General features: G+C 43.4%; 1 protein-coding gene across 8 annotated transcripts in view; it reads right to left on the bottom strand.

The window, feature by feature from the left end:
• Positions 1-27,606, bottom strand: part of chl1b (cell adhesion molecule L1-like b) — a 59,408-nt gene that overhangs the window by 7,033 nt on the left and 24,769 nt on the right. For 3 of the 8 annotated variants that reach the window (XM_049023574.1, XM_049023579.1, XM_049023580.1), the window contains exons 2-23: positions 18,095-18,299; positions 16,736-16,844; positions 16,298-16,488; positions 15,587-15,709; positions 14,246-14,416; positions 14,017-14,052; positions 12,828-12,939; positions 12,554-12,735; positions 12,097-12,228; positions 11,854-11,994; positions 10,564-10,675; positions 10,001-10,167; positions 9,454-9,619; positions 9,106-9,230; positions 8,596-8,697; positions 8,063-8,260; positions 7,355-7,425; positions 6,677-6,899; positions 4,445-4,560; positions 3,978-4,182; positions 3,693-3,815; positions 1,722-1,901 (exon numbers count right to left, since the gene is read on the bottom strand). In XM_049023574.1, the coding sequence (XP_048879531.1) occupies positions 1,722-1,901; positions 3,693-3,815; positions 3,978-4,182; positions 4,445-4,560; positions 6,677-6,899; positions 7,355-7,425; positions 8,063-8,260; positions 8,596-8,697; positions 9,106-9,230; positions 9,454-9,619; positions 10,001-10,167; positions 10,564-10,675; positions 11,854-11,994; positions 12,097-12,228; positions 12,554-12,735; positions 12,828-12,939; positions 14,017-14,052; positions 14,246-14,416; positions 15,587-15,709; positions 16,298-16,488; positions 16,736-16,844; positions 18,095-18,194 (3,085 nt within the window). In that variant the 5' untranslated portion in view covers positions 18,195-18,299. The other 5 variants (XM_049023577.1, XM_049023581.1, XM_049023575.1 and 2 more) reach the window with 4 other exon arrangements.

Below are 27,606 nucleotides of genomic sequence, written 5' to 3'. Positions count from 1 at the left end.
GAAATCTGCCACTGGTAGCTTAATACACAGTGGCGACTGGTGAGTCACAGAATCACAGGGCTAATACCAAACTGACTGATTTGTTTAGTCACAATCAGCTATGATTTACTCACAATCAAGTTGAATAAAGCGCAGTTGCTTTGAGGATAATTACCTTAATAATAATGGCTGGCAAGACTAAATTACATAATTGCTATTTAATCATACCACTTATTAATAGAACTCATACAGACATATATAGCTCTGTATCTTGTCCATGTTACCTGAAGGCATGTATTAATGCAGTAGCGTAGTATCTGTTCAATTTTCATTTTCTTTTAAAACTAAATATTTTAAAATATATTTTTATATAATATAATACGGGAAGTGTTCAGTAATCACCAGTAGAATAAAAGCGTACTTTTCCGAAATACTTCCAAAATACTGACTACCAAATCCGTAATCTACATATGTACAATAATGCATTTGTCAACCAGTAGTAATGCTTCTCTAAGCACATTTACAATAACCTAACATCCATCCATCCATCCATCCAACCATCCATCCACAACTGCTTATGTACAGTAGAACAGGAGCTTAATGAGACCAGGAAGCATAGGGCTTGATGTAGGAGGCACCCTGAATGGGATGCCAGTCCATCACAGGGCATGATGTGTGAGGAAGGTGACTGTAAACACAATGTAGTAACTGGTGCCAGACACGGTGACTCCATTTTGATGGGAACTGCTTCCCTCCTGGGATTTTCACACTCTGCACTGCATCCCAAGTTCACAGAATTATGTCATAAACAAAAAGCAGCCCGTCAGCACCTGTTGCTCAAAACACCGTGTTAATGAGAGCGGCCAGAGGACAATGGCCAGGATAACAAGAAGGCCACAAGTGCTAAAGCAGCCGCTCAGTACAGCATCGGTGTGCAGGAATGGTCCACTGCTCCAAGGCTCCAAGATCTTCTGGTGACAAAAGGGGGTTCCTATGTGACACTACACAGGCGTATCTAATAAAGTGGCCACTGAGTGTAGACAAAGACTTAGTGATTACATCCACACCAGAACAGAAAAAAGCGGAGCTTGCAGTTATCTTTGTGTAATGTATCATTTTCCAAAGTAGGGTTGCATAGTAAATTGGCAATAAGACTATTTCCTTTGGATTTTTTGACTATTTTGGTCCATTACAATATGAGGGACAGAGCATTTCTTTGATTTGTTACATTTGTGGTTATAACTTGCAATTGCAAAATTATGAACTAAGTAAATAAACTAGGGAGTGCAACGGAAATGGAGAAATTCTTTTAAATTGTATTTTATACTGTACATCTTCCACATATCTTTATTTGCTAACTTAATAGGAAATTAAGTTCGGTTTTCATCTTTAAGGTTTTTATCTCTCTCATCTGTAACATGAAATTGACTTTCTTTCCTTTTTCGCTTTATTGTAAAGGGATTGTTTAACAGCTGGATTTTACCCTCCGATCAATAAGCACTTGTTCTTTCCTGACAATGATAAATGAAACCCAGGGAGACACACTTATGATTTTGCTTACCCACAAAATGATGCTTGGATGGAAAAATGAAAATATTGGACGTGTGGCAGCCCTCCTACACATTATCTATCTTCTCTGAGGTCAGTCATTTGACAGTGACTCCCCCCTCCCCATCAGCCCCTGCCCAGCGTGCAGCCCCAGGGGTCTCTCCTGCTGGGGTCCGGTCCCCCGTGACACTCACTTGCTTCGAGGGCAGTGGTGCTCTCCTCGCTGACGGCCGGTCCGCAGCCCACTCTGGAGCAGCCTCTCAGGTAGAACTTGTAGCGGCTGACAGGTTCCAGGTTTCCCAGGACCCACTTGTTGGTGTCAGGAGAGCTGATGTTCATGGACTGCAGCTTCCCCAAGTCTTCAGTGTCATTGACTTGAAATGACAACGCAGGGTGGATATCAGAGCAGCACGGACGCATCGGACACTTAAAGTAACCGACCTAAGGTGTACTACCTTTAACCTTGAACTACTAAAATTCAAGCACAAACTAAAATCCATCATCCATTTAAACGTATTTTCACCATTACAACACGATTATAAAAATACAACCATGAATGCCACACTGTTTTGCGCTTATTCTGATGCTATATAGATTTGTTAAAAAGTCATAAATTTGAAACTCTGCAGATGAATCATTGCAGCTGAATCTGACAGTTCGACACCTTTGTATCTGTTCAGTTCCTTTGACATCACAGGGAGGAAGGCGGAGCTTATTATGTCTGGCATGACACATGAGTGCTTCCACCGGGCCCTAAAAATCCATACTCCAGAAAGATTAAACCTTCTCATTTATACGTTCACATAACCCTTAGAAAAACAGGCGACTAACACTTATTTCCTCTTTTCCCTGCTACAGGCCTGCCTGCCATTTTAAAATAACTGTCCTGTATCATGATAGCTGTATGACATAATGTTATTCTTGAGGAAATGCTATAAATATTAACCAATGAAAATACATTAATATACAGTGCGTTTATTTGAGGGGAATAAAAACAATATATATTTTTTCAGGTTGTTAATCCTCAGGCAGCTTTACAGTGTATCCTTGCGCTATGCAAATGTACTGAATTGTCCGCTGGACTGCACTGATGATGCATAATGCATGGAAATCCATTTTTATAAGCTATGCATTATTTGGTATTGATTTCTGCTAAAGTAACATGCTGGAACAAGCTCTTTAGTGGAATTTCTCGATAAAAACTGATGACAGTCTGAAAAATCTGAGCCATTATTTCCCCACCATAGTAGGTTCATAATCTTGAATGATAAGAGGAACAATTTATAAATGACCGTTATATTTTTGTTACATTGTGTGGGTAGTGCTACTACTGTAAGACTTTACTAAGGGCAAATGTTTACAGTTCATGTATCAATACACAAATCAGCATTATGATGCTGATTATCATTTTTATTATTGGCGTCATAAGGAAGATGAGGAGAAATTTTGAATGGAGTGCCTGCGCCATGAATCCCGGTGTCGGCGACAGGTTGGCTGGGGTCTCCGAAGGCCATAGCGGCCGACTCAGAGTCATTAGCGCGGTAACAAGATGAAAGCATCAGGCACACGCAATGCCCAGCCCTGCTGTTTCTGTCAAGTCCTGCACCAACCTCACCGTCAGGAGGCCCAGTGCATCCCCAGCACCCGCCTTCATGGACGATGTCCAGGTTCACTGTATGGACAGAAGCACTGGGACACCAGCTTGTCCAATATCTCTCTCTCAATCAAAGAGAATTCATGTGAAGCTGGATAACCCTTAGTTGCTATAACAGCCTGTACTGTTCTGGAAAGGCTAATGGGCGTGGCCTGTAATTACTAAGGGTGTCCCAATATTTTTGTCCATATAGTGTAGCTCCGCCTTCATGGATGATGTCTGATAGCTTGCCAAGTTACCCCACCTGATGATTTTTTATTGCAGTAGATGAAATATTTTCTTTCCGAATCTGATGCTATTATTTCAGTCTATGCCCAATAATCACATTCCACTTAGCATTGAAATACACAACATTAGTCATACTGTACTCTTCATGGTGCAGCTTGTGGAAATTGGCACTGCGCTGCGTCCCTGTGGTAAGACCAGGCTATTCTCTACACTTCCAGTAGCAACCATCCGCCGAGAGACGGGAAAATGACAGAACTGAATTATACCGATCAGGTGCACCTACTCAGCTGATATTCCAGGAAATAGCCAGTGAGGACGCCGTTGGCCTCTAGAGGGGGCGCCCAGACAAGTGTGATGGAATTTCTTTGGGCATTAGTGGCCCTCAGTATTGGGATTTTCTCAGGAACTGTGTGAAGGAAATGTGAGAGAAATATCAACAAAAATCAGCTTTCCAGCCTTTAGAGTCTTTACGGTCTGCTTGGTTGCAGATTTTACCTAATTGTGTTGGACAGAGGGGACTTTCACTTTGCCTTTGAGGCTGGTACTCTAACACCTCCATTTCTCTTACCTCCCTCTGGGGTTTTGAAGGTCACTGAGTGGCTCCCTGGCCCATTTCCCCTTCCATTGAATGTCATGACAATCAGGCTGTACTCAGAGAAGGGTCTCAGCCCTGGGATTATTGCATGGTTTCTGTCCCCTGGAAATGTCAGTGAATGCTTCTCCCCCTGGCCTCTCTGCGAGTCCAGAAGGCTCCGGAACCTCCACCAGTTCACCTAAGCCACCAAATGAGACACCGCGGTTCAGGGCTTCAGGGAGCTACAGGAGAAGTATGCTGCTGTGACAGAAAACGCTGTAAGCAGTTATGCACATCGGAAATACTGTGGATCAAATACAAACTTAGGAAGACGGAAAGATTTTGCGATCTAGCGGGTTTAACGAGGGATCAGGAAACATAGAGAGGGATAAGGACAAGGTTTGTATCCCCTTCTTCCATCCGTGTAAAAAGCGCAATAACATTTAAGGAGGAATTATTACCCTGTATCCTCCCAGGTGCCCGTTCAGCTTGTCCTGGGAGACGCGAGCCCAGGTGACCTTGATCAATGTGTTATTCAAGACGTCAACGGCCACATCCTCTGGAGCTGCAGAAGGGACTGCATGACAAGATACAAACAGAAAAATCGTCGTGAGAGCTCTAGTTAAAGAAGTTACTGGGTCCCAGGTGTGAAATATAGCATTAAATAAGAAAAACACAAATAAATGCACATCCATCCATCCATCCATTTTCCAAACCGCTTATCCTACTGGGTCGCGGGGGGTCCGGAGCCTATCCCGGAAGCAATGGGCATGAGGCAGGGAACAACCCAGGATGGAGGGCCAGCCCATCGCAGGGCACATTCACACACCATTCACTCACACATGCATACCTATGGGCAACTCAAATTAGCCTCAGCATGTTTTTGGACTGTGGGGGGAAACCGGAGTTCCCGGAGGAAACCCCACGACAACATGGGGAGAACATGCAAACTCCACATACATGTAACCCAGGCAGAGACTCGAACCCGGGTCCCAGAGGTGTGAGGCAACAGTGCTAACCACTGCACCACCATGCCACCCCCATAAATGCACATGCAAAGTGAATAATATACATGAGTGATCACTCTTTTGAATCATATGATGCGAGAAAAAAGAGATAGATAGATAGATAGATAGATAGATAGATAGATAGATAGATAGATAGATCGATCTTTCATGCTGAATTCAAAGAAAGGACTGAATTTCACTAAAGGTCATGATTAAATGCTAACAATGAGCAAACACTCTTGTAAGGAAGACAAAAGTGATGATAAAAAACATCCATAAACCAATTATACCATAAAAAAGACTTTTGATAATCTGATGGTGAAGTGCACAAATAAGAATAAAAACTCAAATCCAATAAAAACTAAATAATTTTGCACAAAAAAGGACACATCTTCTCTAAAGCAGTCATGCCCCAGGTGGCCAAATTTTCCCTCAGCCAAAAAGGGCCAAAATTATCTGGACGCTCCAAAGAAATTGTTGGTGTTTGAGAGTGAAACCCCTCAGGGGCTTGGACTTCCCACCCAAAAGGCTGATTCATACTCCAGTGTTGGGTTTACACAACTTTTACGCCATGGTCTAGGCGACTGGACTATGTCATCCTGAGTATTCAAAGTTGCGCACGGTCAGAATCGCTGCGATATTCAGTTATAATTCTGGGGAGGTACGGCTCAGGCTATAGTATAGTATAGGCGTACCTACAGTGTACCAACTGTGTACATTAGGACATAAGAAATTTACAAACGAGAGGAGGCTATTTGGCCCATCAAACTCGTTTGGGGTACGCAAAAGTATAAATGAACCTTAACCCTTCGGGGAACGTTGAGAGATGTTCACACGTGCATCTCAAGCCACTGCACCCGACGGAAAAGAGATGTGTTCTGTGCACTCTCACATGAAAGTGAATTCAGAGATGGTCGAAGGATTTCATCTGGGATACTCAAAGTCTATCGCTGTATCAGACTGCAAAAGTCGAGTAACAGGGTATGGGTATGGATAGAGGGTATGGGGATTCAGAAGATACCACCATTGAGGAATCAGAGACAGTGAGAAAGACTAGTATGGATCCTTTCCCTTGACAGGATGGAAATACCACAAAGGTCTCATGTATCTGACAGAAGCAGAAACATTGACTGGGTATAGCTGAGGCAGCTATGGTTAGTTTGAATCCTTGAAGGCCAGTCTTAGAATGAGTTTCAATTTCAAAGTAAGATGACTTAGCATTCAATCTCTTTTAAAGTAACCTGAACCAAAGGACTGTACTAAAGTCCCTCAAGGATCCTGCTGAGGAACAGTGCATGGGGATTAATCAACACCAACAAACTGCTTAAATATTCTAGCTGAAACTTCAGCTGTGTCCTGCCCCGCTTGTCCGGTCCTCCCATGTGGCCACGCCCCCTCATCTACCCCGTGTGGACTCCCCATGTTCACCAACTGTTTCCTGTTGCTGTCATTAGTTCTATGTATTTAGTCTGCATTTCAGTTTGTTTCTCCAGTCTGGTCATTGTAGTGTTATGACGTTTTCTGTCCTGTCTGTCTGTCTGTCTATTAAACCCCTTATTCCCGACTCCTCTTCTTCCTCGCCTGCTGCCCTCGTCCGTGCTCCGCACAGTCATGACAGCTATCTTTTCACTACTGAATTTCACTCATTCGCCTAACCAGCACTAGACTAATAGCATGTGTACTTACAGTCTTCTCCAGAATAGCCAGTCACCACTTTGGGTTCTGGCCCCCAGCCCTGGTGGTTCCTGGCCTGGATCTTGATTTCGTATTGCACAAATGTGGGGGTGTTCTTCACAATGAAGGAGTGCCTTTTCACCACATGTTCCTTCCATTTCTCTTCTGTGTTTGAACGTCTGAAGCTCACCTTGTATTCCAGTCCTGGACCATTGTGTTCAATGGGCAGCAGAGGCTTAAGAGATAAAGACATCGCAATTAATCACAATACAGTATATCCTGCCAGAGAATGATGTGAGATTTGGTCTTTACTAACTCGCTAGGATGTCATATTATATTCATTACTTTGTAGCATTGTTAATTGCATTATTGCATCATCATGATATTCATACTATCAAAGACCAAATACAATTAAAAGTTGGAAGCAGCAGCATCGCAAAAAGCAAAAGAGCAATAACTGATTATTCAGAAACGGTAGTCAGTTGAACTGATGGAAAATGTGGAACGGCAAGAGTAATGTCCCCTCACCGCAAAGTACACAGAGAGTATTTAAATGTTTGTTTATTTGTCTGGGGAGGTTATTAACCACTTAAGTCAAATGTATAACTGAAGATAAACACTCTCACTACTAGAAGCAAAGCTGTTGACCACCACTTGATGAAGAACAGTGACATCTTTCATTTGTCTTACCTCCCATTTAATATCCATCTCATCTGGCAAATGACCTTCAATTTTGATATTTTCGGGATTCCTGTCAGGAGCTAAAAAATTGAAATATGCATTATCCATATTTTAAATGGAAATTTCCCTCCCATGCAGACAATGTAAGAAGCATTTATACATACATAGAAAACTGTTTTCAAAAAATGCAATTGACAAGCATTAAAATTTTAATATGTTATGCGTATATATATATATATATATATATATGAGGATATAAATTTTGGAAACTTTTTCCTGCATTAGTTAGACTACAAGGAACAGCATGATCTCAATTCGGGCAGTTGCTTAGCTGTGTAGTAGGTGGCATGGTGGTTATGGACATGGTCTTGCAGCTGATTAAAATCTGAATCGGATTTACGCTGTAAGGCCCTTGAGTAAGGTGCTTTACCTAAATGTATCCAGTTGTATATGTGGGTAAAAACTGTGAGTTCCTTTGGGTGAATAGCAGCTAAGTAGCTAATCAAGTATAAGGTGATGTGGAGAAAAAGTAAATCTGAAAATAAGTAAAATGTATTGAATCAAGCTTCATGAACCATTTGCTGTATTTTTTGACCCCACTAGATGGTGCTCTCTGTTCAAGCAAGGGCACAAAGCATGTCCCAAAGCAAATCAAAAAATACAGCAAATGGACCATGAAGCATCGTTTTGTAAATCACTAGTAGAAGGGGAAGAAACCTGCAGGAGGAGTTTTATATCGTCCGGTGGGTTCGCTGAACTCTCCTCTTCCTACAGCATTCATGGCAGCCACTCGGAACCGGTAATCTACGTGTCCGTGTAGCTTAAGGAGAGCCGAGGTCTGATTTCCGGCGACTCGGAGCATCTCTTTCCACTTCTCAGGTTCCCACTGGCTCTCTTCATATTCAACAATGAACTCTGTTCACAGAACAAACACGTCTGACTCTGTACATGGTGGGTGTCCCATCGAGAGTCCATAACTACTTTATCTGGACATCTGATTTTCAGCTCTGTCAGTACTGCAAATGAAAGGTGTCCAAGGTGCCTGCTTTCTTATCAGATGAAACTGTCAATAAATATTGTGAAAATTGCCCTGTCCTCCTTCAGAAAATGAGCTCTATTAGAGGTCATCATAAATTCATTGGCATTTCCGTTTTAAACCGTGGCGTCCTTCCTCGGCCTTAGGGAGTGTTTACTACTTTTGGTTTCCTGCCATTTTTTCACCAGCGAGGTCAGATTAATGTGCTTATTACCTGTGGTCGAGCTGTTGTGGTCATCCCCCGGCATCCACTTCAGCCTCACACTCCTGTCTTTGTGCTCAAACAGGACCAAGTCGGTTGGCGCGTCGGGGACGTCTTAAGCAATAACAGAAAAAACAGAGCATTGTAATGCAAAAAACTCATGTTTCACTCCTACTGTTTACTCTGATTGACCATAATGAAGACAAAACACAGAGGAAAAAAACTTGGAGTTTAATGGGTTTTTTTTAATCTCCAGACCTGCAAATTGGTGAAAATGGTCTGAGCTAGTGATGGACAAAATGACAAAATGAATAATTTGCTGTATTTTATGACCCTACTAGATGATGCTTTTGGTTTGCTTTGGGGCATGCCTTTTGCCATATTTTGAACATAGAGCACCATCTAGTGGAGTCAAAAAATACAGCAAATGGTTCATGTAGAATCATTTTGTCCATCCCTACTGTGAGATATGATCGAGGTCGATGGTGTTTTGTGTCTCCTCGGATGAACTCTCTCACTCACCCAGCACTATGAGATATGCGGAAGCCATGTCCTCATCCAGTGAAGTTCTGGCCCAGCAAGTGTACATGCCCTGGTCTTTGTGGCTCACGTTGGCAATCTGCAGTATCCCATCATCTGCAAAATATCTACAGAAATACACTTTAAATAAAACAGAAAACACTGCAGAAAGTGATAACTACTGTAAGACTATACATTTTGGCATAGTATGCATTAAATTCCATCCATCCATCCATCCTTCAAGTATCTATACCCACTCGTCCTATTCAGGGTCATGGGGGTCCAGAGCCTATGCCTTAAATTAACAAAAAAAGGTTCATTAGTAACACTTCAAAGAAATCTCCATCTTACCCCATACTCTCTGTGAGGTTGAAGTCTAACTCAGTGTCATCCTTTTCCCACAAGATCTCAAGGTCACCTCTCAGGGACTTATCGTAGTCAGCTTGGCATGTGAATTGGGCTGTGGTTCCTCTTAAAATACGCAAGTCCTGAGGTGGATCCACGATTCGGGTAGGATCTGAGATACATGGAGTAGTATGGCATAAAATCTGTCTGTCTGTCTATTTATCTATCCATCTACTGTATCTAGCCCTCCCTTTTCTAATATAGGGTGAGTCTATCCCAGGAAAGAGTCAAACGAATAATCTGGCCAGGATTCTGGTTCCTCACAGAGCAAATACACATATGTACTATGAACAATAGAGAAACCAAATCTATTGTGTTTTTGAACTCTGGGGAAGAAAAAGCAATGTACCTGGAGAAAACCTCTATACGCATACATGTACCAAAACACACATACACACATGTACGAAAACATACACACATATGTGTACTCACACATATACAGTGCTACAGGTTTAGCTACTCTGCCACCCTCAAATACAAATATTATTCATACCTTTTATATCCAGGTTTGCAGTAATTGCTGATTTCCCTTCTATATTTGTAGCAAAACACGTGTATTGTCCATTGTCTTCTTTTGTGACATAGTTGATTTCCAGTGATCCGTTCTCATGAACAAAAAATCTTTCTCCATCGACAGGCTTTGCTGTGTCGTCCTTCACCCTGTGATGCCATGGACACATGACTCTGCATGAATAAGCACAGTTTGCATCACAGCAGGTTTCACTAACAAGCACAATAATGAGAGAGGTTTGGATGGAGACCCAAAACAGTGAAAACCTCCTCACATCTTACTGATTTCCATCAGTCATACCACTGTTATAGCATGAATCATCACAAATGTCATCAATACATGCCCAGACATGAACTTCAGGACAAATAAAAAAGGTCGTAAAGTCAGTTTCGTGCAGAACGCTTTGTACTGTGGATCTTTTTTCTGAATGTGTTCAATACATAACAAAAATCCTTAGTCTGACCAGCCTGGGAGGGTAGGGCTCCTAATGTTTGCAGATGAGATGAAAGGACTCAGTGCTGTGGGGAAGCTGATTGGTGCCTCACCAGCTGATTGTAGCGGGTGGAGAGCTGAAAACTTTGCAGTGCAGCACCACATTCCTGCCCACCACTGCAGCATACTCCTGGGAATCCTCAGTCAGGATCATCGGGAGCAGGTCTACAAGGAGATTGGTTACAAGTAGTGATGGGCAAAATGACGCATAATGAACCATTTGCTATATTTTTTGACCCCACTAGATGGTGCTCTTTGTTTGCTTTGGCGTATACTGTATGCCCTTTATTAAAGATAGAGCACCATCTAGTGGGGTCAAATATTACAGCAGATGGTTTGTTAAGTGTCATTTTGTCCATCACTAGTTAGAATGTGCACTTTTGTCAAGGGCTGCACCATCAGGCGGGGCGGGGGGGGGGGGGGGGGCATGCTACAGAAAGAATGTCAAAAGCAAGAGCTGAAAGGAGAGACTTTCAAAGCTTCACCCGGAATGCAACTCCATAGAGATTGCTTTTGCTTTTTGGGGTTTGGGGGCTGGTTCACCTTGAAAACTGAGAATATGTGTCCCACCAGCACAGCTCAAAAGCAGTTTCTGTATGGACATTGTGACCAACCACGAGATTATTACTCTGCATTTATCAACAATTCTAATTAAACTCGAAGACAGATTGGTAAAAAAAAATATTGCTGATAAACGTAAGAATTATAAAAACACCATTAAAAATGACTGTCAGGGCTAATCGCTCTGACTGAAATTAGCCAGTTTTAATATTTTGTACAAAGAGGGCTATAAATTAAAAAAAAAAAAAAGTGGAGTTGAAATCCTTCACTGGAGAGAAATGTAGGTCCAGGACATTCAGTGGAATCACTTCTGCAGGTCATTCACTGTACTGTTCTAAGTTCCCACTGAGCTTTAGCTATCTCAGCCAAACCACCAGGAAGACACAAGCGACACATCATCCGTCACCCACACAACTAACCTGTCCGCAGAAATCACCATCTGGCTCAATCTATGTCACGCTATCATTTCAGCATGAATAAAAGTGCAACCCATTCTGCCCTGACTGCTTCATCCACCTCTGATTATTAATGTAACACTAATGTATCGTTATTTAATTAGCTGGTAGGAGGAAATGATAAAAAACGATCATAAACACTCCAAGTATTGGAAACCTGCTTGCAATCAATGAAGAAATTATTTTTTTGCAGACATGCCCTTTTTCTATTGCATTTTCAATAGAATAACTAAATACCACCTCGGGTGGAGAAACGGTAAATTCTGTTTTATACATATGGACAATAGTGTGCATTAAAAAGCATCCAGGAAGTACAGGCATACTCACTCATGACCAGGATGTTAGTGTTCGCTAAGAGGGTCCCATGCCTGTTGGAGGCCTCGCACTGGTAGACAGCACTGTCTTCAGGCTGCACATTGTGCAGACTAATGGTGTCATAGGAAACCTTTCTTTTTGACACTGGCATGTCTAATGCAGAAAAGCAAGGCAGGATGATGCTGTGAGTAGTGACAGGAAATGTCAACATGAGGCGCAGAATGGGTGGGCAGGGAGTGCAGTTCTCCTACATACCACTGAGGGGCAGTCCGTTTACTTTCCACGTTATTGTGGGCTGAGGTATTCCAGCAGCAGCACACTTAATGAAGACATCAGCACCGATCATGCTTATAAGATTTTCAGGCTTCTCGGTCCATCTGGGGGGCTCTGAGAAATAAATATGAAAGGGTCACTCACTCTGTCCCTCTTGTGCTGGTTTGGATTTAGCAAAGTCGCTGTCCGCTGATTGAAGTTGCCCTGACAACATGAGGTGCAATTTTAAAAATGAACACTAGATGGTGCTCTCTGACACGAAGTAGTTTCAAATATAATTTTTCTATAGCTGTGTATAGAAAATGTATTGCCTAAATTAACATATTACAATAACACTAACAGTTTTACAAAGAATATTATGATAATCTGTCATTAATTTGTATTGTGCATTATATTAAGAATGCAATGATTTTATTGACTGTGTCTTCCCATAATTTACCTTCCACCGTTACATGAAACTTATGGACAGCTTCTCCGATGGAGTTCTTGGCTTTGCACATGTATTTCCCGCTGTCAGCTTCATGGACCCTTGATATCCTCAGGATTTTTCCATGGCTCACCACTTTTGCGTGATCAGGCATCCCGGGGCCCATTTTAGTCCATTCGATTTTTGGAGTAGGGCTTGGAGTAGGAAGAATGCGATATAAACAATAGTACGATTGGAAGAAGTGCCGCTGACGTAATGTCTGCGAGCAATGAGGCAGTTTACTTACAATCCCTCTGCAATGCACTCAAGCTGCAGTTCCTGCTCTTTCACTAGCCTGACCTCCGTCTGTCCACCAGAGGGCACCAGAAGACTGGGTTTTCTCTCCATGAGTGCATTGGCTTTGAAGGTGAAGGAGAAACTTTCTTAGGTTACATCATCCTTTGGTTAAGTTAAAAACTAATCTTTATGTTTTCGGTTTAGCCTATGATGCTAATGTTTAGGAATGCAATCTAGAAATATCTGGACCTCCGTATAGATATACAGTACATCATACGTATGGTAGACATTCGCCTCCATCGAAGGTTGTAAGGTGGGGGCATCCCATGGGGCACGAGGTACAAGGCTGGAGTACAGCATGGACGAGATGCTGTTACCTCATGAGGTTTGCACAACCACTCACACTCTCACACACATACATCATGGGCAACTAAGAAACTTAAGTTAGCCTACTGTAAATGCTTTGCACTGCAGGTGGAAACTATAGGAACCCTAGAGGATACCCACATAACAGAGGGGGAATTCGCAGACTCGACAAACACAACAGAGAGGGGATTCAAGCTCCCAAACCAGCACGTCTGAGCCAGCACGCATATATACACACATACATACATATAACTTCGAAGCTTGAATTAAGCCTAGAACAAAATGTAAAAGGGCAGATCACCACAAACATGAAAAAGATGAGTTTTCCAAACACCAAGTGTATCTCTGTACAGAAGATTTCGCAGAGCCTCTCCAGCTGGTATCTTCTGCCCAGTCATACGATTGGTGTGAGGAGTTGGGTAGAAGAAAATAATGTTAACTTGATCGCTACAGAGTCTGTGGATTATGTTCAATAGCCGGGTTATAATTTCTGGTAAGAGACATTACTGTTGAATTTTTCAAATGTATTTTATTTACGTTTTAATCACCACAGAAAGAATGTTATTTACTTCCATTATACTTCAGAGAAGCCCGACATTTCTAGGACTGATATCTTCAGAATTATATATCTCCCAGTAGAACATTCTAGGTGGATAGAGAACACAAAAGCCCCTCTAAAATCTCTTTTTCAGATTTGGGGTGAACTGTCCCTTTAAATAAAGGACGTATGAATGAAATAACCACTACAAAGAATGAACAGTAATATTAGTTGCAATGTCATGGCGAGTGTAAATATGTGTGATGTTAAACATGGAGTGTGCGATCCCACTCACCACGGGTACCAGACTCTGAGCCACTGATAGATGTAGCTGAAATGGAATAATGGAAAACATAAAGATTGTGCCAAACGCAAGCATGCCTGAAACAGACTAGGTAGGCGTGTGTATGTTCATGAATGCAAACACTATCTATAAGAGTCCGTTCGCATATGGAATACGATGATATTGAGAGAGGAAACACGTTGACTGGTTATGTCTGCCAGGTTGCCCTAGAAACACATACTATTCCTGACAATGACGGACATGGCTGTCTTCTGCACGATGGTGCGTATCCGGTGGAAGGACGCGAAGCAGCAGTAGTCTCTGCGGCTGTCCTTCTCCAGGGCGTTTGAGAAATACAGGTTCCCATTGAGGCCCATGGAGACCCTCTCATCCTGCTCAATGTGCTGCATACCTGAGTGAAAAGAAGCAAAGAATGGGCAGAGAAAGAGGCAGCCCTGGAGCAGGGCACCTCTCAGCCACCATTTAGGAGCAATGACCTCCGCTCCGTAAGCACCATTCAAAGCCGGGTCCCCTTGCTCTCTCTAAGCCACTGCACCCAAATGGGTGCCTCATTAACCAAAGCAAACTGAGATGAACCAAACTCTGGAGAGCTTGAAGATGTGGGGAGCAAGACGCACACGTGCTGGGTATTCAAGGCTTTCTGGATGGATTTTCCTTTGAGTTCAAAATATAGTGAACAAAACGTAAACCCTTGTTGGATCACACCCCAGAATGTCACGGATCTCTGTGTTCCGATCTCTATTGTTAAAATGAAACAGCGGTATGACTGAACCATTAACTATTAAGCCGATTTAGCTCTACAGAGTAAGTTCTTTAACATTTTCATACATTCGTCTGAGTCACTTTTTTTTCCCCGTGGCATATAAACTTAGCGACTAGGCCCACAATGGCTAATTTCCTTGTGACTTCTAAAGAGCATTTTTGGGCTGAATGTGTCAGCAATTCTCTGTGGTTAAGCGCACAGAAAAGCCCCTATTGAGCTGCGAGACGGCGGCGAGACTGTCATTGACAGGTGGCCACTCCTCCGCGCTATGAAGGGGCAGAAATACGCCAGAGGTCTGAAGGGGGACAAAGGAACAAAGGCCAGGAAGGGGACGGGCGTGGGGATCGCTAAATAAAAACTTCTCAACAACTGTACACTCAAACTAAAGCGAAATGAGAACCACACACTTTATAAATAGCCTGAAAATGTGAAGCGGGAAAAAACTATTTTCACACTTCTGCATCTGGCCAGAGGGTTAATTTGAAAAGCCCAAGGGGGGGGGGCATATTTCCTTAGTAGAGCTACTGTTTTTTTTTTTCGTTTTTAGACTACAATTAATTGTATAGTAACAAATAGCTGACAGTATGCATCTCCATATTAGCGCTTCTACGAATCTGTAGAAATACATTCTTCACTTTTTGCTACCCAGGAATACTCTGGAATTTTTTATAATTTCTTATAATTTATTCAATGGATTGGCTATGACTAGGCAAGCAGCAGTCAGCAACACATTAAATCCTTTAATATCAATCTGCTGAAAAGTGCTTCGCAATAATATTGGATTGTGGGCATGCTCACCTAAGGTCATCCAGTAGATCTGCAATGGTGGGATTCCCTTGGGGGGGTTACACTCCAGAATGATCGGCTGACCCTCGTCCACTACGATGGGGTTAATCTTCTCTTTGGGGAATTTTGGAACATCTAAGTAAATAATAGATGCGTGTGTGAAAAGACATTTAATTTGCTGTTTATAAAAGCACTGCTTACAGTAAATCCAATATAACCCTCTTCTGTACATTGTTCTGTATGTAGTGTCACAATGAAACCATTGCTCTGATATAATATTGTGTAGTTAAGACCAGCGAGTGTGTCAAAGCAATCAACAATAGTAAGACAATTTCTGATATTGTTTTTTATTGTCTGACGTGTTACATGTCTAGAGAGTTGGGTTAGGGTTAGGGTTAGAGTTAGATATCCATCTTCCACAGGCATCATGGAGTCCACTGGCCTGCGATTTCTTTGAAGATTTATGCAGCATGTTCCGAAACGAAATGGAAAACACATCCAGGGTGAAGGAGAAGGCTGTGTCCCCTCATTTATTTTCTCACTACAAGTTTCCAGGAGAAAATGTAATGGAACGAGAGGGAAATGGTGCTCTAGGGCTTCAGTACTGCTCCACTACACAAGTCCAGGAAATGCACACGATAAAGAAAAACTCATTGGATTTTCGATTCCGGAATCCATCAGAAGGGTTGCAGCAAATGACTCGACCTGCGAAGCTCTACTCACTGGGCACGATGAATTCAATCTCCTCAGATATGGCCGTTCCTAGTCTGTTGGAGACGTAACACCGATAACTTCCTTGGTATTCCGTGAGGTTTCCGTTATCTGGGATCAGAAATGAGCCGGAATCTTCCTCCTTTATCAAACTGGGATCTTGGTTGGGGTCAAATTCCTGCCCGTTTTTCGTCCAACTATATCTGTAAGAGAAATAACATATAAGCGTTAACCAGGCATCAAAAAGGATCAAAAAGATGCAGGATTGAATAGGAGTCTTTTGTAGAGGCTTCTTAGCTACACGAGTGCCGTTTGCACTTCAGCATTTCTAACATAAATACAGAAGCACATTACAGATTCAGCACATGGTGGTGTTAAAAACGCAGCGTGCCAGATGCTAGAAGCGGCGAGAACCAGCAGCCAGTGCCCAAGCTGGCCAATGTGACTCACTCTGGTTCGGGGTTTGCCCTGGCCTCACACTTCATGGGGTATCTTTCACTGAAGGGGAAGGCGATCACGGGGCTCGGCGATTGCACAGTGATGCTGGGCAGCTGCTCAACTGGACGAAACAGCAGATTGGCGTGAGCTTGAATAATATTTATTCACTCATCCATCCATCCATCCATCCATCCATCCATCCATCCATCCATCCATTATAACACCTTGGAGAAAAACTGAGAAGAGGTCATACTTTTCTTCAATGTGCTTCATTTAAACAACAGTGATTTCAGTGATTTTTTTTTTAATTATACACCCACCCCCACCCATTTGAGCAAGAGCCCCTGCTAAAGCCTGTTCATTTGCACACATTATCATCTGCAATCTTATTATAATGCACAATAAAAACACATTATACGTGTGATAATGCAGAAAGCGTCAATCCCATAAAGTGTGCTGCGGTAGAGGCAATGAATCCCCAGTGATTTAATAGGATGGTTCTGTCATCAAACAGTGAAATTACTGAAATGACTTACTGTTTAGGTGACCTAACACTACAGGGTCCACGGCAGCATGAAACATGAACACGGACATACTTAGACATCCTCCTATCCTCACATCCTCTTTCGTCCAGTTATCACATGAATAAGCCTCAAGCAGCAATTGGAAATATATTTGTTACAAAATTAGCATTTCATTATGTATGACATTCAAACTCATGAATATATTTTAGTAGGGCTTATGTTGCAGCCTGTTAATAACTTAAACACAAAGAAATTTTAATATAAACCGAACTCAGTAATAAACATCAGTAATTAAACAACACCTGTGTTTAAAATGAGCAGAGCTCACGCAGAGTACAATGAGTGTCTCTGGAATCGTTTCAAATGAGATGGCCAGGCGATGACGTCTGCGGACCGATACCGAGACAAAGGCTGATCTGTGGCGGGCAGAATCCAGGCAGATTTAAATGAATTGGCCGTGGCAGCTACGACTCCGAGAGCCACTGCGCGAGATAAGCCTGCGTGCGGGTCTGCCGGGTCCTTTAGCGAGGAGCCGACCATCTTTTCGCTCTGAATCTAAAACGGAGGCGCTGGCTGCCTGCAAGATAAAGTCCCTGGAGGATCTGCCATTTTCAAGAAGTGCTGTCTACTCAACTTCAGATATCGGAAGGAAAAGGCAGGAGTGGAACAGCCAGAAAGGACACGGACACTGGTGTCCCAGAAGGTGGGCTGGTGTTACAATGCAAAGCAAAGAGCTGAAACATTCCAGTATCAAGATTTATAAATTCATATAAATAAAATAAAATAATGTAAGGAAAAATAAAAGGCTAAAGTGCAGAGTGAGGCAGAGAGTATACGGTATACGCACCGTTCAGGGGGATATCAAGGCCACAGGCTGGGTGAAAGATGCTGATTCTGGAAATCAGACCCAATAAGACAGATATTCTGCAGCTCCATGGTGACGCCATCGCTCTGCTGCAGACCGGAATGGTGTAAATCCTGAGAGGTGACACTGCTCGACCGTGTCCACGGCTTCAGTTCATCTCAGTCAGACGTACGGTAAAGCGCAGGTCCTTGGGGAAACAGAGCAAGGGTCATCGTGGCGTCAAAGCTCCGGGGGGAAATTAAAGCTCACAGTTAAAGCCAGAAGATGGAAACCTCAATGCTGTACATATTTTCATCCAGACATGCAGCCCCGCATTTTCACCAAACACACCTTAATCTAATGGCTTCTTGACCGTAGTCGGCAACAGTAATAAAATGCATTATTACATTACAGCATTTGGAATGATGTTTAATATCAACCCAAGCAAGGGCATAACTTTGGATTGAGCACTCAGGAGGTTGAGGTCTGTACCCATTTAAGGGGATCCAGGGGGGTGTATTTGCTGGTTTTGATTATTGGAGGGCTTACAATGCCCCCATCCCCCTATAATTTATGCTCATGGGCCCAAGTGTTTTAGCTTTATCTATATTTAATTCATAGTGATATATTATATTACTTAATACTGAAAAGGGCAGTTTTCTTCATACACTGGTAATATCTGTGACCCAGCAAACCAATACTAGCAGACATGCAAGTTGAAGTTCATTATCTCCAACATGATTTGGTGCTCTAAAGACTCCCATCTGACTCGAGACTACGGGAAACCCCCCCCCCCCCCTCCCCGCCCCCACCTCTGTCAGAACCGCAGGAGCTGGCAGAGGCGTGACCCACGATGCATTGCGGTGTGAATTCCTCAGCCCTTGTTCATTAATTGTCCTTGGACTGGCTGGGACTCAGCTCATTAGATCGCTTTCACTCGAATTTGTAAGGTATTGCGCAGAAAAGTCCACTTTTAAGCTCACACAATGATTCGGCCGCTTCCGCATGCCTTCCTAAAATGCCGAGCGGATCGGCACTAGGAGAAATCTGACGGAGGTCATTAAATCCACAGGAAACCTTGGTCAGAGACTGTTTAAAGACACGCATTCCTCTAACACTCAGGACTGTGTTAAGGTCATTTCTTTTGCAGCAGATGGCATGTTATCAATGAGTTCATTGTACTCATAAGAGCAAATTACTTCAATGTGCTAAACAACAAGGAAATCCTTTACTGGTGATGTGACGTCGTGCTCTGTAGTAGTATTACTTGAGATTAAAGCCAAAATAAATCTACTGGAGAGGAATCTTTTCTTGATAAGTGAATAATTTACTTGTGCAAAAAGGAATATAGGCTGAAGAGATCAGCTGGCTTCCTTTCTGCTGCCTTTCTACCCCGAGTTTGTCTTTTTTTCGTAATCCTCTAGCTTTGCACAAAATTCATCTGGTACGCACGGGTCGAATGCCAGGCCTCGGCAAGTAATTGGACAAGTGATGAGATAGAAATGGAGTCAATTTAATTAATTTCTCTGTAGGGTTTCTGTTTTCCAGTGGATGCACTTGCCATAGCCTCTCACACTAATGATATAAATTCAGTTCGGGGTCCGTCTGACCCCCATGGTGACCTCAATGATGTCAAGAAGCAGAAGCTCTCAGCACACGAGACGGCGCATTATCATGTTCTTAAACACTGCATTCACTCATAGCTTGTCTTGCATATGGCCAGTGCCCTCGTTAAAGGTTCTCCCCTGACTGCAGTAAGAGTAGAACGACATGCTAATTAGCTTGTATTTTGCGTGGGAGATTTTGCATGATTTTTTTATGCATTCTGGTACCCTCGTCATGTTTCACCCTTGGCACCATCAGACCAATCATAACTCAAAGGGATTAGGTTTCATTCTGACGTATCTTGATCACTTGCCACTTGATTTCACTCGTTTGGCCAGCGTTGAGCGTTTGGCGAATCCCCGGCCATCTGGCTAAAATCCGAATGTAAAATAAAGGCCCCGAGTGCTAAGTTGAGGGCCTGTCTCAATTTCATTCAAAAATGATGTCATACAGTTTTCTTGGTCACAGGATTGCAATTGATATTTAGTCGCAATTTTGCAATGGTTCACAGTCGATGTTATGTACAGTTCTGGGGGAAAACGAAAAGACCACTTTGTCTTTTTTTAAAATATGAATTTTCAAATCATGGTTTAATTCTGGTTCTGCTGGCATAAGGCTACACTGCAAGACAGGCTGCTTCCCGGCTCAAAGTTTCTAAGAAAGCAGTTCATAGGAACAAGATGTAGGACACTGGCAATGACCAAACACCATCCAGGTAGAGGGCAGAAGCAACTTTCTAATGCCAGAGATGACCGTCAACTTATCCGGCAATGCCTCATGAATCGGAGGATGACCTCAAGTGACCTTCAAAAGGAATGGGAAACATTTAGTGGTGTGAAGTGCACTGCAAGGACAGTTCATAACAGGCTCCTAGAAGCAAGACTGATGACCCATAAAGCAAGGATGAAACGCTTCATTAATGAGGAAAAGGGAAGAGCCAGGCTGGAGTTTGCAAAAAAAAAAAAAAAAAAATATATATATATATATATATTGCACAGGCTCATACCCATACATTGGTGTCTCTGTGGTCTCTTATTTTTTCCCAGAAGCAAAGCTCTTTAAGGATGCTTCAGCCAGCACAAGGGCAGAGTACTTGTCTGACTCATCACACAGCATGAGATCAGGCTGCATACAGTAAGGATTGATCGTCAGGTCAACCTTCAAATTGTCGAGGTGTTTTTCTCAATATTGTCTGAAGCTCAGGGTGCTGCTGGCATCTCATGGTGGATAACCTTTCCTTCCTCTTAAGCAGGATATTGCCAGTGTAACTGGTCAGTTTTTCCCAATACAGTCATGGGAGATGCACAAATGCACAAATGTGCTCTTTGCCAGATCCCTGCCACACTTTTTTGCTCGGGAGTTGGGAGGGAGCAAAAATGTGGACTGTCTGGCAGGGAGCCAGGAGGGAGCAAAAATGTAAACTGTCTGCGGGTCCCCAAGGAGCAGATTTGGAAACACTGGAATATGTCATGTGATTTCATGAAGTATTAGCACTGATTGCAAACTGCTGACTAAACCATGATGCGTCAGCTGCTAGGGTACTTATCATTTACTCGTTTATTCGCTAAGCCGGCCGACCTGCTCTCTAAGAGTGCCGCGACACACACTGCGTATCACAGCTGGACTGAAAGTCATTCTTGCTTTGTCTAGTCTCTCTTTGTTCTGCTTCATTTAAATGCGAGTCTTCCTCAAAGGCTCCCGGAGAACCGTGAGGAATGCCTCAGCGCAGAACGCCCCCCTAACAAGATGTCTGACGCTTCTGCTGGCTCAATGTCAGGTATCACTTTGTAGGCAAAATTCACAAAACGTAACCGGCTGCCAGTCTGAGCCTAAACCCCCCATGAAGAGTCGCGAGGGAACCCGGCCCAAAATCCAGTGACTGCTCATTGAGCTTTGTGCTGCTCCTTCTACACTGCAACACCTGTTTCCCACCAGTGAGGAAGTACAGTATCTTCCCACACAAAGAACCGACGCTGTCAGGTTCCAGTAACACCAGGTTTGTGAGCACCTTGCCCATCTCATTCCCATTGTTCACCTCCCACTGGTAAATCTCCTCAGCATCCCAGTCCGTATGCTCTACTGTAGTTTATCTACAAGACTCTAATGGGATTTTCATGGATCAGCCCACGTCAGGACTCAAACATTCTGTCAACTGAGAAGTTCCCTGGAGTCAGGACTTCGGTTTGCAAGCAATAAAAAGATCCATCCATCTATCAGTACTGTGAACTAGACACTAAACACATAAACTTGTGCGCATCACTTTCTGATTATGATTAACGAATATGCTTTTTCTGCTGTCCTCATTGTTTACCAAACTGTACTTGCTTCAAAGACATTTTACTGCAGCTTGAAATCATTAGTGTTTTTGCAGTTTTTGGCACTGTTATCACTTGTAATGTATCACTGCATGTATTTAGCTAATCATGCTAAAAAGTCACACACCACTGTGACGGATCGTCTGACCTATGGTAAGCAGGGGATGCTGGCCGGAAATAATATGAAAGAAGGATCGTTAGCATGATTAAGAAGTGAGAGTGATATTAATTCACAACCTGGGATCTGTCCCGGCCCCTGTGGCTTGCACATGCACGCCAGACCATGTGCTCTATCAATTTTTCAGTGTGTGGGGGGAGGAGCCGGAAATGGTGATGTCATCACAGGAAGATGGATGATGGGGGCTTTCAGGGGGGCCCTGGCACTGACCCTAAGTGACCCGGGCTGACTGAGGGCCAGGGACTAGTGACATGGCACTAAAAAGACGGCCCTGTGACACATCTTTTCTCTTGGCATCATACTTGGTGACCTCACAACGCCCCCCACGTTTGTGTTCGGCATTCTGGGGTTCCAACAATTGGACCTTTGATGTCGCAGGATGTTAAGTGAGGTATTATGTTAGTAATTAGCATCTTACACTATATATGGCTGCATTGAAACTAAGAAATATTGAGGAACAGAAGGAACACGCAAGGACACCCTGTTTCACTTTGAAAACTGATACTTAGTTTGCCTTTAACACGCATTGTGTTACGTGGAAAATCTTCCTTCAATATTCAAAACCAGCAACATCCTCTTCCTTCATTTTAACCTGTGCCTAATATATTGCCTTAATTTGTTGAGTGAATATTTACCTGGAGGCTAACTGGTCCTAATGAGGTCATTCGCTTCGCTCATTAGTTGCATTTATAACCCTGTTGAGCTCAATGGGGTTTTTTCACAATATATCACTTGCACAGTATATTACTCTAGAAAGATACAGAACACTGCTTCAATATCAAGCTGTTCTGAGATTATCAGAGGAAATTAGAGGCACGTTATCTGACTCTGTAACCCGTTCCCAGTGGAGTGCGTATTTCCTAATTAGAAATCTTCACTGGAAATATCCACATAAATCCCTCTGCCCCACCTTTTCCATGCAGCAAGATGGGCAGGCAAACGTAGAAACCAGCTATGATGATAAGTTGAAAGCCTCTCTAATTGATTGACAACATTAAAAAAAAACCTTTAATTGTGCCTTTAATTGTCTTACTGCATTAAGCTTAAAAGACAAAACGCATGGAGCAGAATGACTTGAGAAGGGATTTTCATCGCTGCCCTTTGATGTCCCGAGTCACAGAGGACCGCTGATCTGCTCGCCCCCGACCGTAATCATATTAGTCTCTGATCCTAAATGAGCAGCCTGGAGGCTTAATAGATCTGAACCACAGACTGCGGGGAAAATATACTATTTTGGGGGAACCAAAGCTATGGGGTACTTGTTGTGTCCATTTGCGGAAGCTGACGGATGCTGGCAATTTTCCCAAGATAAAGGCTTTGCCACGTGGAATGAGACGGATTTGGACTTACAGCCCACGTCCTTCCCTCCATCAAACCCAAGGCAAATTACATCCTCCGCAGAAGAAGATCCGATTCCCTGACACCAGCAGCATTGCATAGGATATGACAGGATTCAAAGAAGGACGTCACCCCTGATCTGGAGTCAGCCCCAAAGCCCCCATTTTTGTGCATTAAGACCCCTGCTTCCAAAGACTGATGTATGTTTGATACATACAGTACAGTGCTGTGCTCCCAGCAACAAGCTATCTGTACACCCTCCCAAAACGCCCATGTATCAGCTTTATAAATCTGTGTTAAATTACGCTTCACGCATTTCTGCACACACTAAATGGAAGTTACATCAAAAGAAAAAAACATACATAATAATTCCAGGAAGAAACCAATCCACAAGACATTTTCTTAGAAACATAAACCTAAAAGATCTATTTAAAAAGGGCTCGTCTGAAACCTAATCAGGAATGATTATCCTAACAAAACATTACCTACAGTATGTGGATAAAGGAAATGAAGGAAAATGGAGTAGCGCAGCGTGATAAAAAATATTTAATATTTTAAGATTAACATTCTGTTGTCTTTTGTCCAATATGTTTTGCACATTAACATCCTATTGAAACAAACCATCAAAAACCTTCACATCTCTAAAGAAACTGTCCTCAGATTCCATGCTAATTTCCTGCAGTATCCAACCCCTAACACACACCAATACCAAGTTATTGACTTGCAAATGAAAAGAAGCCTGCTATGAATAACCCTTTCTGGAACATACCGTTTCCCTCCTTGTGCAAAGCTCAACACGTGAGTCCCACACTCCTTTCACTATCCGGGCGTGGAGGACCAATTTACTTGGTCACAAAATCCCTCTGCAGGTGCTGAGCAGAGATGCTGCCAATTTGCAGAGATCTCCGTGAATGGATGAAAACTGGAGCGCTTACTTTGTCTGCCCCATATTCCTCCACCGTTCCGTAGTCCGAGTTTAATAAAACCTCTCTGTCTCTCCTCCTCGGCGCCACCAGTCCAACGCGAGGACGCTGTGACCTCAGGCGATGTCCGCAGAGCTCTGTGCAGCTCTTACTGGCGCTGTGTCCGACTACGGGAGCACTGAGCGGAATGAGTGGCGCGGTGGGGACATATGTTACCAAAGCTTTTCGCCCGGCAAAGGAGCTCATTAAGCCACTGACAATCATGCTCACAAAGACACATCTAAAGGCTATTCACAGACTGTGTACAAAAGCGAGAGGAAAAGTGGAGAAAGAGAAACTCAGCCTGCGAGGAAATTCCATTTTTCTCAGAATATCTAGCATTACTGAGAATGTGTTTCCCACCTTCAACAACGACGTATGGAAAACGACAGATATCTTACCATATTGTCTTATTGACAAAAGCTAAGCTATATTGATCATTCAGTGAGAAATAATTGCAGGGAACAAACTTGTCCACAGCGCGGTAAAATCCTACTGTGAGGAAGATACAATCCTCTTAATTCCTAATGCTCCATGATGTTATGAAGCCCTTGGCCAAAAGACAGAACAGCACTTTGTAGTTAATTCCTGGGTTTCAGACGCTCCCGGGGCTGAGCTAACCTCAGGTAGAATGAAGCCAAGCAAATAGAACCAGTGACAAATAACATGGGAGGGTGAGTTTATAGCTACTGGTTTCCGGGGGTCACTTATTTGCTTAAATAAATTATGGGATAGGTGAGGGTTAGCTAGACTGACAACAGTTGGTAAACAGTTCATTGCAGGGGAGCACAGATGGGAGCCAACAGAGGCCATGCGATTACGGCGGTGAAGCACACGATTCCGAGACGGCGATTACAGCCCTCCGAGGTCCCCCGGCAAGGCGGTGGGGGATGGGGGTGTGATATATGGCTCGGACCAGGTTCTCAGACCCTAGAGTATAAGAAGAATGGGGGACGGAGGAGAAGGAGGGGGCAGGTCATGCTTGGATTATGCTGATGCAGATCATAGGACCGCAGTGACGTGAAACCGGGGATATTCTCTCTTTGCAGAGCATTGTTAACACAGTAATGCGGCCATCAATAACAGCCCCCCTGCACTGACATTTTCAGGAGCACGAATTCCTGCACCTAGCAGTAAAGGAGACCAACATCTGCATTTGCACTGATACCTCTGCATTTTACAAATTGAAATATTTGCATGCCTTCTCTTTAAATTTCCAAGAAGCTTAATATGTGGGTTTGAACTAGAATTTGCTTTTTAATATGAACACTATTTCATAATCCCCTAGAAATTCAAATAGCGAAAATTTGAGTCATGCAGGTTTAAAAGCATGATGTGTGTTTAGAAGTGCACCTACGTGTCACGATTGCAAGCTGTTTCATCATTTCACCCTTTCAACGATGTCATCAGGTATCTTATAAAAAAAAAAAAACCTATATATAGTGCAAGCCCGACTCCTTCCTCAGGCAGCTTGGGGACATCAGTGATAACCCAACATGCTTTTCATCGCACATGAAATTTGGACCCTCAGGTAAGAGAGGCAGACAGAAATCTCGGCCACCGCTGAGAAACCAGCGCAGTGCTGTCCAAGAGCGTCAGCACTCCTATTCAGCATCAGCAGGGTGAAATACCATTATTACCCAGCAAACAGAGGACAGCCTCATGAACTTTGCACAAGAGCTTAAAACGAGAAGCCGGACAGCTTGACGCGGGAAGGGAGATGGGAAGCCGCCGGGGCGAGCTGCCAGTGGAAGAGCCCCATGGGCCAGACTTTGTGAAGGATCCAGCGACTGGCTGCCTAGCCCCTCCCACGCCCCACCGGCACCCATAAATTCACGCCCCTCCCCACAAAGCATCCGTGCACCCTATCTGTCAAACGAGCTTTCAAAGCAAACATTTACATTCGCCCCGGTCAAAGACAATATCGTCTGAACACAAAGTGTGATGAGCATTTGGGAGCAAGGAGAATGACCTGAGGACCCGAAATCCAAGCGAGACAAAGCAACGTATACATCCATCCATCTACCAACCACTTACCCCAGTCAGGGTCATGTGACATGCACATAAACATACTTCTGAAATGCTCTTTTTGGGGCGAAGCACTATCTACTGTATTATTAAGAACATATCTAACTATTAAAGAATTAATTAGGTATTTCTTGAAGAATATTTGAAATTGTGACGGTCTTGCTTTTGTCTTTGATTTTGGTAGGATAGCAGATATGAGCAGACTAGCACTTCCTGTAAGAAGCTAAGCGGATCTCAGTGTGCTACAGGGCCTCCGGTTTGCAGACCTAACAGCCTTGGGGACAGACAGATACCTGGCCTGCCCGCATAGCCTGTTAACCCCTGTCATCTGCTCGCCTGGGTTCATCAGCAAGGCGAGACGTCGGCGATGAATCAGAGTGAGCAAAGTAGGTGCTCTCTCTGCCATGACGGGAGAGAAAGGTGTAGAAGAGAAGGGATGGATGTGAAGAGACTGTCTGAAATGGCACTAGGTCACCTGGAACAAGCCACTGCGAGGCACTCCAGCTCGCTGCATCTGCTCATTTCTGCTCTACATAACGGCTGCAGATTTTGGGGCACTTTAGATCAGAAGGCTTTTAAACTGAGATTAATTATGCATTACTACAGTATATGCCTGAGATGTCCCAAGATTTGAGTGGAGTAGTAAGTGGTTGAGTAAGTGGTGACTAGAAAGTTGGCCTTCCCAAGAACTGCATTAGCAGAAAAAAACTGACGTTATCCAATGCTGAGCACCTAAATCCTACAATACTGCCATTTTATTACCAGTGTTCTTGCCACGTAGGCAAAAATTCAGAAGTATGAAATACGGCCATGTGACTAGCGGACGGAAATGCAGTTTATTAAGGTTCTGGGTTACCCTTTTCATCCCGGGTCAAAACAGGGTCAGCAAACATGGAAATAAAGAGGCTATTTTAGCAGGCAAGAGAAGAATGAAAGGGCCTGAATCGGGGAAGCTGTGGACAAAAAGAGAGAGCGCAGGCTTGGGGACTGGCATCCAAAGCGGCTCGGGATGCTCAGGGAGAAAGGCACAAAGCACCCTGGTTTATACCTCCTGTGGGAACGAAGGAGAGCTCACAGCCCCCCCATCTC

This window comes from Brienomyrus brachyistius, chromosome 8 (genome assembly GCF_023856365.1).
Source record: "Brienomyrus brachyistius isolate T26 chromosome 8, BBRACH_0.4, whole genome shotgun sequence".
NCBI classification, from domain to species: Eukaryota; Metazoa; Chordata; class Actinopteri; order Osteoglossiformes; family Mormyridae; genus Brienomyrus; species Brienomyrus brachyistius.
The sequence above is the reverse complement of the archived record's forward strand: the minus strand, read 5'-3'. Positions and strand labels throughout refer to the sequence as shown.